At 44.5% G+C, this 20,648-nt stretch overlaps 1 protein-coding gene across 1 annotated transcript in view; it reads left to right on the forward strand.

Annotated features, from left to right (window-relative positions):
- Positions 1–5,365: 5,365 nt before the first annotated feature.
- The window catches only part of LOC129857294 (nephrin-like), a 65,821-nt gene continuing 50,538 nt past the window's right edge, over positions 5,366–20,648 (forward strand). Inside the window, exons 1-4 of the mRNA XM_055925393.1 lie at positions 5,366–5,512; positions 9,002–9,110; positions 13,620–13,823; positions 18,874–18,996. Of these exons, the coding sequence (XP_055781368.1) occupies positions 9,047–9,110; positions 13,620–13,823; positions 18,874–18,996 (391 nt within the window). The 5' untranslated portion in view covers positions 5,366–5,512; positions 9,002–9,046. The remainder of the gene's footprint in view (positions 5,513–9,001; positions 9,111–13,619; positions 13,824–18,873; positions 18,997–20,648) is intronic.

Consider the following 20,648-nt stretch of genomic DNA (forward strand, 5'->3'; position numbering starts at 1 on the left):
ACACACACAGGCAAACACACACAGGCAAACACAACTTTCTCTTTCTCTCTTATTGCCCTCCTTTTTCATTGCAGTGCTTATTGCTTTACCCTATCTCTGCTTCTGACCTCAGGGCCGGCCCTAGCTTTTTGGAGGCCCCGAGTGAGATTTGGTTTGAGGGCACCCCACTTCATAGGTAAAATATTTTGGTGGGGCCCTTCTGCATGGCAGAAAGAAGCAATTAAAGTTTTAAAGTTAATTTTGCCACATTTTGCCATGGGGTGGAGAGAAAATGTTGCATTTAAAACTAATTTAATGGAATTCTACAAATTTTGCCATGGAGCGGACAGAAAATGTTGCAGTTTTAAGGTCTGGCCCACTGGGCACATGCCCTGCGTGCCTGGTCAATAATTTGGACATGATTGCTACAAGGTGTAGATAGCTGGCTAGATTAACTTACCAATTAAACATTTTTTTGCTGACATGGGCAAATTGACTGAATGTCAGTGACTGACATTACAAGACAAAAACTGCTGATGCATAACCACATTTCGAACCCAGACTGAGTTCCTATATATATATATTTTTTTGGTTGGGGTCCCCCTAGCGGCCGGGGGCCCTAAGCGAATGCCTGCCCTGCTTTGCATTCAAAGACTTCCTGTTCCCTTCCATCTTTTTTTCAAAACAACTCATGTCAATCATCTCTCTTGTAGAAAGTTTCTCTCTCATTCCTTTCATTCCTTCTAGACCTCTCTCTTCTATCTTCAATTTTCCTGCTTGTTTCTCTGTTTCTTTCCATCCATCCTTCGTTTCACTCTTTCCATTACCCCATTTCCCTCGTTCTTGTCTGCCTTCTTCTCACTATTTTCCCTCTACCCCTCCCTTCTGTATCACCAGTCTCTCTCTCCTCTCCCTCTGTCTAGCCGCAGAGGCTCCTGCGTTAGCCGTGTTGCTGACAGTGCTGTTTGTGTGAGCAGTGAGCTCCTCCATGGCCTCCCTCGCCTCTCTGCCTCCTCCCCTATCTACCCCCTCCATGCAGGGGAATTAACCTTTCAGCCCTGGGCTTCTGTATTTAATGACTGTCTGAGGGGCCACCTCCAACTACATGGCCCAGCTGTTAGCATCTGTCCCCACAGCATAACCCCCCCCCCCCCCCACCCACCCCCCACTGCGCGCACACACACACACACACACACACACACACACGCACACAGCACACAGCACAGTACACACACACTACAGGGGCTCCATGCTGCTGCCCTCTCTTTATTACCTGCAGAAGCTGTGGAAACACCACAGACAATACCTGCTGCAGAGGGTCTATGCCTAATTCATGGCTGAGCACACAATGAAGGAACTGTACAACGGCCGTAGGTGAATACTGTTTAATGTATGCTGTGTGTCCTGTATATGGTTGACTGTGGACTGAATACTGCAGATTGTACATAAAAAGCACTAAGGCGGGTCAAATAAAAATACGTACTGGTAGAAAAGAATGTGACCTTTGTGTTAGTCACTGTAGAAAGGTTCCAATATGCCTCCCAGTCTCCAGTCACCATTCACTTTCAGGTGTACACGTTAATATGTATATGAAAATGATTATATATATATATATATATTAAAGTATACACCTGAAAGTGAATGGTAACTGGAGACTGGGAGGCATATTGGAACCTTTCAGCACAAAATCAAATATTCTGAAGTGGAAAATGAATTCAGCGTAAAGTCTCCAACTCTACAGCAGCGCAGCTGAATCCCCCCAGGAGTATTCAGTATATAAAATAAAGTGGATACTCGCTGTCCCATGCATTATGTATGAGCATAAATGTTACAAAACGGGCGGCAGTGGAGACATCCATGTTGCCTTTGCATCTTTGAAGGTTCCCTTGCTCCCTCAAACCCCAGACACTATGAGTTCTGTAGTCTCCCTCGGAAAGGATGAGCAGAGGAATCACATTCTCCCCTGCTTCTGCAGCTGTTTAATACAGCTACACTGTACAGGCATATTGAAGCTTTTTATTAGAAATGTAGAATATTCTAGTAGACTTGAAATGATATTGTTTCTCTACTCCCTATGCCTAGCCTATATACTCACTATCCCTATCCAATATACTCCTTATCCCTAGCCGATATAATCCCTGTCCCTAGCCTATATAATCCCTATCCCTAGCCTATATAACCCTGTCCCTAGCCAATATACTCCCTATCCCTAGCCAATATACTCCCTATCCCTAGCCTATATAATCCCTATCCCTAGCAAATATACTCCCTATCCCTAGCCAATATACTCCCTATCCCTAGCCAATATACTCCTTATCCCTAGCCGATATTGTCACGATCGTGTGGCGGATTAACGGACCAAAATGCAGCAGTTGGAAAATAAGCCATCTTCTTTTATTACACCACGAAGATGAACACGACACAAAAACACTATAACAAAACAACAAAACAACAAAACGACCGTGAAGCTACAAACGTTGTGCACAAACATACAGGCTACTAACGTTCTTACATAGACAATTAAAACCCATATACTATACACAACCCCTTTACCATAAACAACACCCAAAACCAACAAAACAAAAACATTCCCCATGTCACACCCTGACCTAACTAAAATAATAAAGAAAACCAATAATACTAAGGCCAGGGCGTGACAGATATAATCCCTGTCCCTAGCCTATATAACCCTGGGGACGCACATAACCCCCCCCTTGATGCGCGAACTCCGGGCGCACCATACACAGTCTAGGGGAGGGTCTGGGTGGGCTTCCATCCACGGTGGCGGCTCCGGCTCTGGTCGCGGTCCCCACGTCACCACAGTACCTAAACACCTCCTAGGCTTCCTCCAAACGACCCCCCTCCACCTTAACCCCATTGCATTCAGGGGCAGTTCCGGACTAAGGGGCAGTACCAGGGTAAGAGGCAGTACCAGGGTCAGGGGCAGTACTAGGGTCAGGGACAGTACCAGGGTCAGGGACAGTACCAGGGTAAGGGACAGCACCAGGGTAAGGGGCAGCACCAGGGTAAGGGGCAGCTCCAGGGTAAGGGGCAGCTCCGGACTGAGGAATGGCAGCTCCGGACTGAGGGATGGCCCATGGCTGGCTGACGGATCTGGCTGCTCATGGCTAGCTGACGGATCTGGCTGCTCATGGCTAGCTGACGGATCTGGCTGCTCATGGCTAGCTGACGGATCTGGCTGCTCATGGCTAGCTGACGGATCTGGCTGCTCATGGCTAGCTGACGGATCTGGCTGCTCATGGCTGGCTGACGGATCTGGCTGCTCATGGCTAGCTGACGGATCTGGCTGCTCATGGCTAGCTGACGGATCTGGCTGGGGAGACGGATGGCTCAGATGGCGCTGGGGAGACGAGCAGTTCAGTCATCGCTGTGCAGACGGCAGACTCCTGCCGGCTGAGGCGCACTGTAGGCCTGGTGCGTGGTGCCGGGACTGGTGGCACCGGGCTGGGGACACGCATCTCAGGGCTAGTGCGGGGAGCAGGAACAGGGCATACTGGACCCTGGGGACGCACATTAGGCCTAGTGCGTGGGGCCGGAACTGGTGGTACCGGACTGGGGACACGCATCTCAGGGCTAATGCGGGGAGCAGCAACAGGATGCACAGGACTCTGGAGACGCACAAAAGGCTTAGTGCGTGGTGCCGGAATTGGTGATACCGGGCTGGAGACACGCACCATAGGACGAGTGCGTGGAGGAGGAACAGGGCTCTGGAGACACACTGGAAGCCTGTTACGTGGTGTAGGCACTGGTGGCACTGAACTGGGGCGGGGAGGTGGCGCCGGAAATACCGGACCGTGCAGGCGTACTGGCTCTCTTGAGCATTGAGCCTGCCCAACCTTACCTGGTTGAATGCTCCCGGTCGCCCAACCAGTGCGGGGAGGTGGAATAACCCGCACCGGGCTATGTAGGCGAACCGGGGAAACCATGCGTAAGGCAGGTGCCATGTATGCCGGCCCGAGGAGACGCACTGGAGACCAGACGCGTTGAGCCGGCCTCATGACACCTGGCTCAATGCCCAATCTAGCCCTACCAGTGCGGGGAGGTGGAATAACCCGCACCGGACTATGCACACGTACAGGAGACACCGTGCGCTCTACTGCGTAACACGGTGTCTGCCCGTACTCCCGCTCTCCACGGTTAGCCTGGGAAGTGGGCGCAGGTCTCCTACCTGCCCTTGGCCCACAACCCCTTAGCCCCCCCCCAAGAAATTTTTGGGAGTTACTCACGGGCTTTTCGGGCTTCCGTGCAAGACGTGTCCCCTCATAATTCCGGTTTCGAGCTTGATTCTCCGGCTTCCATCCACGTCTCCTAGCTGCCTCCTTAAACCACCTCTCCTGGGCTGTGGCTGCCTCACCTTTCACACGAGAGCAGCGATATTCTCCAGTTTGCGCCCAAGGTCCATCTCTTTCCAATTCTTCCTCCCAACTCCAGAGATCCTGTGTAGGTAGGTCCTGTTGCCGCCTTCCATGCCGCTTGGTCCTAAGGTGGGTAATTCTGTCCCGATCGTGTGGCGGATTAACGGACCAAAATGCAGCAGTTGGAAAATAAGCCATCTTCTTTTATTACACCACGAAGATGAACACGACACAAAAACACTATAACAAAACAACAAAACAACAAAACGACCGTGAAGCTACAAACGTTGTGCACAAACATACAGGCTACTAACGTTCTTACATAGACAATTACCCACAACCAATGAGAGCCTATGGCTACCCTAAATAAGGCTCCCAATCAGAGACAACCGAAATCAGCTGTCTCTAATTGGGAACTCATTCAGGTAACCATAGACTCTCCTAGACAACTAAACATACATAGACAATACTAGAAACCTGTACTCCACACAAACCCATATACTATACACAACCCCTTTACCATAAACAACACCCAAAACCAACAAAACAAAAACATTCCCCATGTCACACCCTGACCTAACTAAAATAATAAAGAAAACCAATAATACTAAGGCCAGGGCGTGACAGATATAATCCCTGTCCCTAGCCTATATAACCCTGTCCCTAGCCAATATACTCCCTATCCCTAGCCTATATAATCCCTGTCCCTAGCCTATATTCTTACTATCCCTAGCCAATATATTCCCTATCCCTAGCCTATACACTCACTATCCCTATCCAATATACTCCTTATCCCTAGCCTATATAATCCCTATCCCTAGCCTATATTCTTACTATCCCTAGCCAATATACTCCCCATCCATAGCCAATGTAAAACATCTAAAAGAGTGGCATCACTTTTTTGTTGTCAGCTGTTTTTTTGTCATCTATTTTTCCTTAAGATGACCCCCTCTAACCCTCATACACACTCCTCTCTCTCTTCCTCCTGTGTCTTTCCCTGTCTAAGAAGAGGAGGATACAGTACATGTGGAGTCAGAGAGTGGGAGAGTCCTATTGGCATTCTTTCTCATCCACGCTGCACACTTTTGTTCCAAGCGACATCGTGAGATCAGGCGAGACATAGAGAGTGGCTCCGGGGCCTCGACGTTGCTCAACAGGTAAGCACAGCTCTTCTCTCTCTCTCTCTCATGCAAATCCCTACGCATATTCAAAGACTAGTGACTTCGTTATGAGAGATGCACTGTCTCTCTTTCTCTCTCTCACTATCGCTCTCTTTTTCTGCTCTCAGGAGACAGATAAGGATGAGTCAGTGGAGGTTTGAAAAGAGGTCTTCTCTCCTTCTGTCTCTCTTTTTTTCTCTCTTCCAACTTTCTCTCGAGGCAAGTGACATGTGAGGGAGTCAGAGAGAGAGACATATTGAGTCGAAGTTGACGACTGCAGAGCAGAAACAGAAACCAAGCCAAGCAGACAGACACTCTGCTCAGGTTGGTGAGAAGAGCTTCTCGGAGACATGCTGTCCAGCTGCCACTGTAAATTGCTGGACGAGGCTGATGTAATCTGGCTCGTCCACCTGCCCGTCCTTGACTTGGCTTGAGGTTTGCTCTGTCTATTTGCGTCTGGAGAAGCAGGCAGGCTCACCCAGGCAACGCTAATCAGACTGTCAGAGGACCACCATGTTTTCATGCACAATTAATGATTTTAGTTCGATTAAGCCATGTGGATAACCTAATCTGCATCTTTGGCCTATAACTGATTCTGCTGGTGAGTGTCGGTGGTGTAATGGGTTCACAACAGACCTCCCCTTTGAGGCCCTGTAATTGGGCCCACAGGTTAATGGTGAGATTGGCGGTGTGTGGGCGAGACTGATATTAAGATGTAGGACCATATCTGAATTGCATGGTTGCATGAGGTTGAGGCTTCATTTTCTGCACATTGAGTGATTTCATGGGGTTTCGCATCAAATTGGTCCAGGATTGAGTGTATTGAGTCGTTTGATGATGTTATGAAAGAAGCCATTAAAAATCTACCTGTCGGGGTCACGCCTGATGCCTCTGCTCTCTCTCCAATACCCTGGAGGGGAGAAAGCCTGACTTGTCTCCGAGAGCGAATCAAATTTCAAATCAAACTTTCTCATTTGCATCTGTGGAAAGCTAGTGAGGGACAAGGTCAGAAACTCTAGTAGCAGTGAAGGTAGAATATCTACTGACTTATACAGGCAAGTTACAACAATGCTTATCCTGGGTGGTGAGCTTCAGTTTTCAATCTCATCCTGACTCATACAACTCTATTGTTGTCAGTGAAACACAGATCATATTATACAGTACAAGGTTTTCCTAGACAAATACATTATTTAGCTTGATAGCACTTGAGTAAATGTGGAAAAATTCAAGGAGTGTGAGTTCTTTCTGAAGGCACTGTAGATACTGAATGAATGTAATTGTTCATGTATTCCATTATACTGTGTGCATGTGTGCGTGTTATGAAGCCTGTTGAGCTAGTTCTGGATAATGACAGAGATCTGTGCAAGGACAAGAACTCGATTAGCTGCCGGGGCCGAAGGCCTGCTTTTTAGCGGTTTGTGTCTCACATTGTGAATTTTGAATATGTATTTGTGTGTGTGCTTGCATGTCTTCATGCGTGCATATTCGTGTGTATGGTTTTCTCAGGTAGCCTAGTGATTAGAGTGTTTCTGGTTTGAATACCTGAGCCGACAAGGTAAAATATCTGCTGATGTGCCCTTGAGCAAGGCACTTAACCTACCATAGCTGACCCTGGAAATCAACACATTTCACTGCACCTATCTGGTGTTTGTGACAATAAAACATAGATTATTATTTTTGGGATGATTGTTTTCTGCAATTGTTTTCTCCATTCATTTTAATTCTAACATGATTTCATCAGAGTCCATCCAACAGACACATCCAAGACCCAACCCTAAAATAAACATTGTTAAGGACAATGAAACGAAACAAAAGCAAACACTAGAGAATGAACCAATCCTCCATTTTGTGCAAGGACCTATTTTCCCAGTAATTAAGCCCTGTGTTTGGGTTAGCAGTGGTGGCGGAAGTGCGGGGAGGGGACGGGAGGTCAGAGTTAGTAGGCTGCGGCTCTTTTCATTAAGATGTCCGGTAGAAACGTGTTGAGTCATGTAGCCTTCCTCTCCAGACCAGTTGCACCTCTCTCCCTCTCAGCCAAGTTGGGCCCCTGCAGTTCTGCAGTTCTGCAGTAACAGCATCACTCCCACAACGGAGGAGGGAAGGCATGGGGAACTTTCATTACACATATAGAAACCAACCAGCCAGCACTTTACTCTCTCTGGTATTTAGATCTCAGATGTGAGGAAAAGGGCAAACGGGATGGAAAATAAGTATGAGGAAAATCAATTCATGAACATCGGTCGGGGTTCAAATGCTTATGGTGTTTTAAAGGGGCAATCAGCAGGTCAGCTTAAAACAAAGCGAAATGTAACCACTCTCAAATTCATAAACAGAGCAAGGACTGACAATCCATGGTATCAAAAGTATAATTTTAACCATGCTTTGAGGCTATACAGTGTTATTTTACATTTACGTTGTTTACAAACATTGGAGCTTTTGTTTTGGGTTCTGAGGAGATACGACAATTGAACCAAGCTCATGAAGTTAAGTTATATTTAAGTTATATTCTTCAAGAACCAATGGGTACATATCCTATATACAGTGGGTCCAAAAATGTAAATACATGTAGCAACTGCAGATTGACCCTTTAATAAAGGGGGTATTAGAAAGAGGGAAAGGGGAGGCAGAGAGAGAGACAGGGAGAGAGAGAAAGAGAAACAGACAGAGAGAAAAAAAGAGGGAGAGTGAGAGAAATAAAGAGAGTGAAGGTGTGTGAGAGAGAAAGGGAGAGGGGGGGGGGCAGATTTGTTTTTGAGAGCTCAGAACAGACATCTAATGTGGTGAAGGGGGATCAATTTGCCCTTGTGTGTTCAAAGTGCATGTTGGGGGGCTCTGAAATGCACTGATGTTTCTGAGAGCCAGGAATAATTGAGTGTGAGCTAATTCTTATCAAAGCCTGTTGGAGTGCAACTAATCGACTGAGGGAGATGCCTCAAAGAACCGTTGCTTTTAATTCATTTTGCTTATTCAGATGAGAAAATGTTTAGTTTTCACTCAAGTAAATCACTATTATTTGTTCCACCGCGACAGATAAATTGATTGATTGCAAACTAACTTAAAAAGGGTCCCTTTCCAAAAGAAACAGGCAGAGGGGGAGTGTTAGATTAGAACAGAATGTAATGGACGTAGACATAGTGTTACTCATGGATTTAAATCAAAACTGTTGATGGGTTAATTTACTAGTGCATGCAAGAGTCATCCAATGATCAGTAACCAGGTTAGTCTGTCTTCACCAACATAGCTAGCTACAGTAGCTAGCACAATATGTGGCTATGGCTTTGAGAATACTTTGTGTGCTCAGTGACTCAAAACTTGACATCGAGTCACATAAGCCTTGACTAACTCAACTTTCACCAACATGACGGTAGGCCGTCATTGTAAATTAGAATATGTTCTCAACTTGCCTAGTTAAATAAAGGTAAAATAAAAAATAAATACATTGACAAATAGTTCACTGTCTGTCATCTCTGTGATTTGTCGTTTCAGGATTCCGTAGGGCCTGCATCAAACGATTGGAGCCTGAGGTTTGAGATGGATTTGTCATCAACAACGTGCTTCTGTAGTCCACTTCTTCTTCTCCTCACTCTGCAATGGGGTAAGAAAAACAGCCACACTGGAACTATTGTCACCTTTTGAACTCAGCAAGGCCTTCTGTTAAGTTACACACCATTATACTACTCTGTAGCACTGTGCTCTCATTGCCTTTATGAGAGGCATAACCTAGAGTTCTGTTCAACTCAATGGATGAGTTTGCATCAAGGTTTCTGTGGACTGTTGTAGTGTTGTTGATAATTGTATGTAGCACATCAGGAATTATTCCTCGCTAATACCCTTTGCTTTTCACTTACCTTGCATTGCACACTTCTGGCATTGGATTGTTATTCATCGACAATCACATTGATACAATTAGACATTGTGCTAAGGCCTCAACATTACGCTTCCTTGCCAATGTACCAGCTGGTTCTCAGAAGAGCAAAACCAACTGAATGGGAGCAGAAACAGGACAGCTTAACGACAACACATTGTCAGAAGAGAAGGATCCTGTGACGAGTGGCTAATTGTTTTCACAAAATACGCTGTCGATTCCCCAGGCTGTCAAGATTGTTGTTTTTCCAATCTGTGACCGTCTGTTTACTGTTGCTGGAACTCCTCAGACAATGACAATCTGTGACCGTCTGTTTACTGCTGCTGGAACTCCTCAGACAATGACAATCTGTGACCGTCTGTTTACTGCTGCTGGAACTCCTCAGACAATGACAATCTGTTTGGATTATTTTGTAAATCATATTAAAAAATAGTGGCCGTCAATCAACATGAAATCCCACAGTACTTGTAAGCCTTTGCTCTGTGAAACAAATCTAGTTCCAATGTTCATAGCATCATTATGCAGTTACAGCACATTTACTGACACATACAGTAAATCAGCTCCAAAATAAATCTAACAATCACAATGAATATTTATTATCCACACTAATCTGTTAATGGAACAGATCCCACTGTACTTCTGGCATAATTATTTAAAGTTGATGAGGTCTGATAGCATGCCTTTACATTTACATTCTCTCTCTCCTGCCTTCGAAAACATCACAGAGAGAAACAGAGATACATTGTTCAGTAAGTTAACAAGTGACAGGTATCAAATCAAATCAAGTTTATTTTATATAGCCCTTCGTACATCAGCTAATATCTCGAAGTGCTGTACAGAAACCCAGCCTAAAATCAGGTATCATCTTCTCTTAACCTCTACCTGCTTTCTGTCGACCCTGTCCAATGTTTTGATACTAATAACTTCAGCTGCAATTATTACAGATGCTTTTCATAGCATTGCTTTTCATAGCATTCGAAAACATAATGTTAACTTTCACTGCTATGCGGATGACACACAGCTGTACATTTCAATTAAACATGGTGAAGCCCCAAAATTGCCCTCGCTAGAAGCCTGTGTTTCAGACATAAGGAAGTGGATGGCTGAAAACGTTCTACTTTTAAACTCGGACAAAACAGAGATGCTTGTTCTAGGTCCCAAGAAACAAAGAGATATTCTGTTAAATCTGACAATTAATCTTGATGGTTGTAAAGTCGTCTCAAATAAAACTGTGAAGGACCTCGGCGTTACTCTGGACCCTGATCTCTCTTTTGACGAACATATCAAGACTGTTTCAAGGACAGCTTTTTTCCATCTACGTAACATTGAAAACATCAGACATTTTCTGTCCAAAAATTATGCAGAAAAGTTAATCCATGCTTTTGTTACTTCTAGGTTAGACTACTGCAATGCTCTACTTTCCGGCTACCCGGATAAAGCACTAAATAAACTTCAGTTAGTGCTAAATACGGCTGCTAGAATCCTGACTAGAACCAATAAATTTGATCATATTACTCCAGTGCTAGCTTCCCTACACTGGCTTCCTGTTAAGGCAAGGGATGATTTCAAGGTTTTACTGTTAACCTATAAAGCGTTACATGGGCTTGCTCCTACCTATCTTTCCGAGTTGGTCCTGCCGTACATACCTACACGTGCGCTACGGTCACAAGACGCAGGCCTCCTAATTGTCCCTAGAATTTCTAAGCAAACAGCTGGAGGCAGGGCTTTCTCCTATAGATCTCCATTTTTATGGAATAGTCTGCCTACCCATGTGAGAGACGCAGACTCGGTCTCAACCTTCAAGTCTTTACTGAAGACTTATCTCTTCAGTAGGTCATATGATTGAGTGTAGTCTGGCCCAGGAGTGTGAAGGTGAACGGAAAGGCTCTGGAGCAACGAACCGCCCTTGCTGTCTCTGCCTGGCCGGTTCCCCTCTCTCCACTGGGATTCTCTGCCTCTAACCCTACTACAGGGGCTGACTCACTGGCTTACTGGTGCTCTTTCATGCCGTCCCTAGGAGGGGTGCGTCACTTGAGTGGGTTGAGTTACTGACGTGATCTTCCTGTCTGGGTTGGCGCCCCCCCTTGATTTGTGCTGTGGTGGAGATCTTTGTGGGCTATACTCGGCTATCCCTCTAGTGGTGTGGGGGCTGTGCTTTGGCAAAGTGGGTGGGGTTATATCCTTCCTGTTTGGCCCTGTCCGGGGGTCTCATCGGATGGGGCCTCATCGGATGGGGCCACAGTGTCTCCTGACCCCTCCTGTCTCAGCCTCCAGTATTTATGCTGCAGTAGTTTATGTGTCGGGGGGCTAGGGTCAGTTGGTTATATCTGGAGAACTTCTCCTGTCTTATCCGGTGTCCTGTGTGAATTTAAGTATGCTCTCTCTAATTCTCTCCTTCTCTCTTTCTTTCTCTCGCTCGGAGGACCTGAGCCCTAGGACCATGCGTCAGGACTACCGGGCATGATGATTCCTTGCTGTCCCCAGTCCACCTGGCCTTGCTGCTGTTCCAGTTTCAACTGTTCTGCCTGTGGCTATGGAACCCTGACCTGTCCACCGGACGTGCTACCTGTCCCAGACCTGCTGTTTTCAACTCTCTAGAGACCGCAGGAGCGGTAGAGATACTCTTAATGATCGGCTATGAAAAGCCAACTGACATTTACTCCTGATTATTATTTGACCATGCTGGTCATTTATGAACATTTGAACATCTTGGCCATGTTCTGTTATAATCTCCACCCGGCACAGCCAGAAGAGGACTGGCCACCCCTCATAGCCTGGTTCCTCTCTAGGTTTCTTCCTAGGTTTTGGCCTTTCTAGGGAGTTTTTCCTAGCCGCCGTGCTTCTACACCTGCATTGCTTGCTGTTTGGGGTTTTAGGCTGGGTTTCTGTACAGCACTTCGAGATATTAGCTGATGTACGTAGGGCTATATAAAATAAACTTGATTTGATAATAGCGGTTGAGCTTATACTCCAGAGTATGGCTAGCCTCTGCTTCCATCTCGTTGTGACAGCGAAGGCCATAGAGTTTTGTGGGCAGCATCAGCTCCATAGCATAATTCCAAGCCATTATCTCGTTCAAATAGACACCAAATCCTTGGATGGGGAAAGGAAATCAATGGCCTACGTTGTTTGCCTGTCTTACCACTTCCATCCCCCATGCACCTCTCTAGGTAGTGGCAGTAGAAGAAGAGAAGAATCCATTTTGTTCTTGTCTATTTTTCAACTTCCTGTTGCTGCTCATTTGTACACTGAATTGTTGTGTATTCATTTATGTAAACTGATATGCAAATGTGATTTTGTGGCTGGTTGTGTGTTGTGTTGTCTATACTGGCCAATCTTGCCCTTCACGTTTGACGTGAGGTGACTGATGTCCCCTTGATCTGAGAGTTTTTCCTCTCACTCACGTTGCCGAGGCGCAGCCGAGCATGCAGTTCGCAAACAACTTTGTGATTGGCTCAAAGAGGGTCAAGATTCAAACAACCTTCCAGAATTAGGCGGTGTAAATATCTGCTCTCCTCTCCACTGCATAGTTTAAAAGTAAGATGCATGCTTATATATTAGGGCCCCTAATTAGCATAGGACTTTGCATGCAGAGCTACAATCGCATTACCTTGTGATCCTGGTCTCATTGTTCTAGCCTCCACTTCACTCACTCACTACCAGGCTGGCTGAGTGGCGGTAAGGTTACCTTCCAGCCACCAGTGCAGTGTACCGGAGCGTTTCACTTCATACAGGGAGTGAGGGATTGCCCACACCCACCTTCTGACACCCCCACATCACCTATGATAAACGAGGGCATTAAACCAAATATCATTACTCTCATCTGTAGAAATTAGCCGAAGGGACATCGCCAGTGAAGAAAAAGCAATGGGTAAAGGAGGGCTTGGTTGGACCCCCCCCCCCCCCCACCCTCTCTTCCTGTCCATTCCTTATCTCCTGGACCGAGGAGGGGTTTAATTCGCAGTAATTACATTATTGACTCATTTGCAGGGCCGAATTGCTCCAATTTCCCATCAATAAAACATACGATGTGATGAATAATGTGGCCTGATTCTACTGTGTTTATTTGAGCCCTCATCCCCTGCCTTCCTAGCTTTCCCTTCACTCCCCTCCATCTTCTCACCCTCCTCCTCTCCCTCCATCCATTTTACAATCTCCTAAACCAATCCCTCCCTCTGTTCCCTCTTTCCTCTCCATCCTCTCACCATCTTCCCTCCTTTCCCTCCCTCTCTTCTTCAGGTGTGGTGGAGGTGGGGGCCCAGCAGGCGTTCAGGACCCAACCCAAGAACATGACGGTGCGTGCGGGGACTACGCTGATGCTGAAGTGTGAGGTGCTGAGGCCCTCAGGGGTTGTCCAGTGGGTGAAGGATGGCCTGCTTCTGGGTCCACAACAGAGACTGCCGGGGTTCCCTCGCTACAGCCTGTTGGGGGACCCTAAGAGAGGTGAGAGCCCGGGGAAGAGTTAGGGTTAGAGTTTGGGTTGTGGTTGATGGTTAGGGCTAAACCAGGATGTGGACTTGAAGCTAGGGTTAGGGTTATGGCCAGGGTTGAGCCGGGCTGTGGACATGAAGCTAGGGTTAGATTTAGGGTTGTGTTTGAGGCTAGGGCTAGGGTTGAACCAGGATGTAGACATATAGCTAGGTGTAGGGTTGGCGTTTGCGTTATGGTTGAATATAAAGTAGGGAAATATTAGTAGTAGGGGGAAATGGGTGGGAAAACAATATATCAAAATTGGGTAAGAAATAATGACAGGGAAGCAGAAAATGATAACACACATGGGTAGTAGCCCAACACAAATGTGTTTTTACAGCTTGAGCAGATGCAGAAATCAAGCTACCAAATGAATACATTGAGTGGTAGACAACCCATGGACAAGATGAACATGAGGAATATGTCTGCATTATGAGCACAGAGATGCAGTCGCAGAATGAAGGTCTACACAAGCCACGCAAACAGGTCAAAAGGGCCAAGAGCTCAAGCATTGTGTTGTTGCTCTAAGAAGTGTGTGAATTTGATGGTTTTCTTTATTGTGACATATTTCAAATGATAGGTTGTTCGCTGTGAGGGTGAACGGTGCATCTGTTGGCTTTAATTGCATTGGCTGTATGACAGACATAGTAGCAGTAAGTCTACACTGTATAGCCTTGATATGCATGAAGGACACAGTGATAGGCCTAAATGAAGTTACCACGGGGACCTGATGGTAGTGGCTTAACAGAGGATGTCTAAACAGAGACCATCTGTGACTACAGAGACTATGTGAATGTGAAATAGCCTCGCGTGTACCACCATTGTCCCCCTCAGAAGTGAATAAAGGGAAAATGAAAGTGGCAAGAGAGAGCGAGAGATATAGAGATAGAGAGAGATGACAGCAATACAATTAGACCCAACCAAATCATGAAAAGACAAAAATATAATTACTTGACACATTGGAAAGAATTTACAAAAAAACAGAGCAAACTAAAATGCTATTTGGCCCTGACCACTGTGCCTGACCCAAAATAAAGGACATCTTTGATTATGTGCAGACTCAGTGAGCATAGGTTTGCTATTGAGAAAGGCCGCTGAAGGCAGACCTGGCTCTCAAGAGAAGACAGGCTATGTGCACACCTGCCACAAAATTAGGTGGAAGCTGAGCTCCACTTCCTAACCTCCTGCCAAATGTATGACCATATTAGAGACATATTTCCCTCAGATTACACAGACCCACAAAGAATTCGAAAACAAATCCAATTTTTATAAACTCCTATATCTATTGGGTGAAATACCACAGTGTGTCATCACAGCAACAATATTTGTGACTCTTTGCCCCAAGAAAAGTGCAACCAGTGAAGAACAAACACCATTGTAAATACAACTTATATTTATGTTTATTTATTTTCCCTTTTGTACTTTAACTATTTGCACATCCTTACAACACTGTACATATAAATAATATGACATTTGAAATATCTTTATTCGTTTGGAACTTTTGGAACGAGTGTAATGTTTACTGTTCATTTTTATTGTCTATTTCACTTTTTTTTTCTACTATTTCACTCGCTTTGGCAATGTTAACATACAGTACCAGTCAAAAGTTTGGACACACCTACCCATTCAAGGGTTTTTCTTCATTTGTACTATTTTCTACATTGTAGAATAATAGTGAAGACATCAAAAATAACACATGTGGAATCATGTAGTAACCAAAAAAGTGTTAAACAAATCAAAATGTACTTTATATTTGAGATTCTTCAAAGTAGGCACCTTTGCCTTGATGACAGTTTTGCACAATCTTGGCATTCTCTCAACCAGCTTCACTTGGAATGCTTTTCCAACAGTCTTGAAGGAGTTCCCACATATGCTCAGCAATTGTTGGCTGCTTTTCCTTCACTCTGCGGTCCAAGTCATCCCAAACCATCTCAATTGGTTTGAGGTCGGGTGATTGTAGAGGCCAGGGTCAAATTCTTGGTCAAATAGCCCTTACACAGCCTGGAGGTGTCATTGGGTCATTGTTTTGTTGAAAAAAAATGCTAGTCCCACTAAGCTCAAACCAGATGGGATGGCGTATCGCTGCAGAATGCTGTGGTAGCCATGCTGGTTAAGTGTGCCTTGAATTAAAAAAAAATAATACTGACAGTGTCACCAGCAAAGCACCCCACACCATCACACCTCGTCTTCCGTGCTTCACGGTGGGAACCACACATGTGGAGATCATCTGTTCACCTACTCTGCGTCTCACAAAGACACGGCGGTTGGAACCAAAAATCTCACATTTGGACTCATCAGAGCAAACAAAAGATTTCCACAGGTCTTTTTTATTTATTTATTTAACGTTTATTTTTTTTTAACCTTTATTTAACTAGGCAAGTCAGTTAAGAACAAATTCTTATTTTCAATAATGGCCTAGGAACAGGGGGTTAACTGCCTTGTTCAGGGGCAGAATGACTAATGTCTATTGCTCTTGTTTCTTGGCCCAAGCAAGTCTCTTCTTATTATTGGTGTCCTTTAGTAGTGGTTTCTTTGCAGCTATTCAACTTTGAAGGCTTGATTCGCACAGTCTCCTCTGAACAGTTGATGTTGAGATGCGTCTGTTACTTGAAGTCTGTGAATCCTTTATTTGGGCTGCAATTTTTGAGGCTGGAAACTCTAATGAACTTATTGTCTGCAGCAAAGGTTAATCTGGGTCGTCCTTTCCTGTGGCATGCCTCATAAGAGCCAGTTTCATCATGGTTTTTGACACTGCACTTGAAGAAACTTTCAAAGTTCTTGGCATTTTCCGGATTGACTGACCTTCATGTCTTCAAGTAATTAATGACTGTTGTTTCTCTTTGCTTATTTGAGCTGTTCTTGCCATAATATGGACTTGGTCTTTTACCAAATAGGGTTATCTTCTGTATACCACCCCTACCTTGTCACAACACAACTGATTTTCTCAAACGCATTAAGAAGGAAATAAATTCCACAAATGAACTTTTAACAAGGCACACCTGTTAATTGAAATGTCTTCCAGGTGACTACCTTATGAAGCTGGTTGAGAGAATGCCAAGAGTGTGCAAAGCTGTCATCAAGGCTACTTTGAAGAATCTCAAATATAAAATATATTTTGATTTGTTGAACACTTTTTTTGTAACTACATGATTCCACGTGTTATTTCAAAGTTTTGATGTCTTCAATACATACAATGTAGAAATGATTCTACAACATCAAAAATAAAGAAAAACCCTTGATTGAGTAGGTGTGTCCAAACCCCCTTAAATTGAAATGGAATTGAGAGAGAGAGAACGAGAGAGAGAGCGAGATGAGAATAAAACTATGTAGCAGGATCCGCACACAGCGTGTATAAAAAGTAATCGCCAATTAGAAGGCAATCCTAAATAAGAGCATAGCATTTGCTCATGATCAACCAGCACAGAGGCGTATGGTGCTATTCCATGGTGCCATGGCTGTCGTGAGACACACAACACTAGCAGACTGGCAGACACACACACACACACACACACACACACACACACACACACACACACACACTCTCTCTGCTCTCCACTGAAACTGGGTCAAAGGATAAAAGAACAACAACCACACACACACTGATGAACACACAGACACCTACATTTGCACACGCACACTTATGCATACATACACATATATTCACACAAACAAAGAGACAGATATATATGCTTGTGGCAAACACATACTTAAATCTATAGAAGCAAAAACACAAGCGTTATCACTTGACGCCACTCGATGGTACTTGTCACTGATTGTCACCATCAGTGATGTCTATTGGCGCTGAAAGAGCTCTCACACTCTCACATACGCTCACACACACACACTTGGCAAGTTGATTGCGGCATTTGTGGTGAGTAATTTTAGGAAAGAGGAAAATTATTAATAATTCGAAGTCTTCCCGCTGTATGATAGCATAGATGTGAAAATTGCTGCTGGTTGGTATTAATTATCTTGCCAGCTTTGTTGATGAGTCCTTTTTTAGGACTGGGTGGTTGTCACACCAAGATGTTATTTTATACATGTTAGTACGCTGTGAGTCAGAGAGCGACACAAAGCAGGAAAAAGCCTCCCAGACCCCAAACATCCTATAATACACACGTTTAATGGCATCAGTCAACATATTAACCCGTGGATGGTGAAACACTATCAGGAGAGAAATAAAGATGGAGAGGTACTTTGTCTGTCCTCCTCAATCGATACATACCATATTCCCACCAATATTTAAAACAACATGACAGATCTGGAGTCAGACTTCATACACCACACAGCTATCCCTCTTCGTTGGTTAGTCTGCTATTTTCCAAACCTACGTAGCCTAATGGTAAATCAACAGGGTGTGAGACCAAGTTGCAAGCAAAATGTCCCCGAATTCAGGTACACAATGCTAGAGAAAATATTTACTGAATTTGGACTAAAGCCTCTTGTGTTATAAACAAATGTAATTCCAGTGTGTATCTGGTGCTAAGATCCTCCTCAGTACTGTTTGTGTGGAAACCAAGCTCTCTCACAGTGGTCGGTAGTCAAAACCACTCTCTCTCTCCTCTTTTCAAAGTGCTTCAACTTGGTGCCTGAGAAATGAGAATCCTACCAGTCTGTTTCCCCATAGGTATCAATGATGCAGGCAGACATTACGCTGAATCTACAGTATTATAACAGCTCTGTACCAACCACACCATCTGGCAGCATTACAGATATTCAAGTCTTTCATTTCCCACACAAAACATCTGTGTTCATTCAAACATGTTTCCTCGGTTGAAGGTAATTCAAAGCTCAGTGCTTTTTGGACCCAGTGCCCCATAGAGACACAGGGGCTTGGTAGTAAAGGTTCATAGATGTACATTGGACGTGTACAAAGAGAGCTATTTCAGATGAAGAGTGAATGGTAGAGACTAAATGGACCACCTCTCATTGTAATTACAGTTCATTGTGTGAAGCTTCGCAATTACAAGATAATGTGTCATTACAACATGAATTACTGTCCTTGTGTCTCTCTCTACTCCAGGACAGTACTATCTCCAAATCGAGAAAACCGAATTGGAGGACGATGCCCCCTACGAATGCCAAGTGGGCCAGTCCGAGAGCAGCCGGGCAATCATCTCCCATACAGCGTGGATCAATGTGCAGAGTGAGCAAAACCACTGTTACTCCACAGGGGGGCACGGTGGGTGGTGGGTCATCTTATTCAAGACAAAGCGTGACATTAATGTATGAAAATCTTCAGGAGCTCAGCCACACACTGGACCTCCTAACCTGTAATCTACAGGTCCTTGTCCTTGACACAATGTGTTATTTGTTGCTATGCAACTTGAGTCTGCTGTTTAGGCTTATTTTGGCCTCAAAATTATAGAGATTAAACCCATTTCTTACTTTTATTTGTACATAAACAGAGTACAACAACATAAAGGGACCATTTTTGTTACTTCTTGGGTATTTAAGCAATAAAGCCTGAAGTGGTGTGGTACTGTATATGGCCAATATACCACTGATAAGGGCTGTTCTTAGGCAATACGAAAGTGGAGTGGATACACCCCTTAGCCGTGGTATATTTGCCATATACTACAAAACCCGGAAGGTTCCTTATTACTTTAATTAACTGCTTACCAACATATTAAAATAATGAGTGACATATTTTCATAAAAAAACATTATTTTGATAAGTCAATTCATACTATTTCATCCTTCCACCAAAGGAAATATTTTCCCATCATTGCTATGCAATCAGAGAATTCTTTCCATTCAGCCTGGCTAACATTCTTGTCTTTTGTTAGCTCGCCATCGACCGAAAACAAAATCACGTCAATCTCTGCCGTTGAAATGACAGCAAACTAGCTGTATTTCCTTTTGTTTGAGTTTTTTCTGTAGACAATTCTTTGGATATATCCATAATAATGATTCTGATTTCACCTGGCTCAGTCAGAAAAGTTGCTGTCTCATCAGGACACCGTTCACTCTCTATGACAGAGGAAGATCTCATTTGTAAATTACAAAATGTTTGCAGAATTGCAAAGAGGCAGACACCAAGGTGAATACAGTAACCCCAACCCAACAGTTGCACAGTCCATCCGCTAATCCCATGACCATGAACTGCAGGACATATCTAAGATTATTCCTTTATCGCAATATGTGACAATTGAGATATGTTTTAGATTCTATGGACCACACACAAGCAGTGTGTGAGCCTCCGTCTGTAACAGCCACTCATGGTGCTCCGTGTCAGTAGCTCCTGGAGAAGTAAATCATAATAGAATGGGAGTGAATGAAAAGTTTCCACACAGACGTGGGAAGGAATGGATGTAATTGTGTGAGTACACCAGGCCGCCTGTTGTCACTTTATGATGAACAGCATACTCTCTCATTCTCTTTCTCCTCTCTCTCTCCTCTCTCTTATTTCTCTCTCTCTTATTTCTCTCTCTCTCCTCTCTCTTATTTCTCTCTCTCTTATTTCTCTCTCTCTCCTCTTTCTCTCTCTCTCTCTCCTCTCTCGTATTTCTCTCTCTCTCTCTCCTCTCTCTTATTTCTCTCTCTCTCTCTCTCCTCTCTTTTATTTCTCTCTCTCTCTCTCCTCTCTCTTATTTCTCTCTCCTCTCTCTTATTTCTCTCTCCTCTCTCTTATTTCTCTCTCTCTCTCTCTCTCTCTCTCTCTCTCTCTCTCTCTCTCTCTCTCTCTCTCTCTCTCTCTCTCTCTCTCTCTCTCTCTCTCTCTCTCTCTCTCTCTCTCTCTCTCTCTCTCTCTCTCTCACCCTCTCTCTCGGAGCTGTCTTTCTCTGTCTCCTTGCTT

This window comes from Salvelinus fontinalis, chromosome 6 (genome assembly GCF_029448725.1).
Source record: "Salvelinus fontinalis isolate EN_2023a chromosome 6, ASM2944872v1, whole genome shotgun sequence".
In the NCBI taxonomy this organism is placed as follows: Eukaryota; Metazoa; Chordata; class Actinopteri; order Salmoniformes; family Salmonidae; genus Salvelinus; species Salvelinus fontinalis.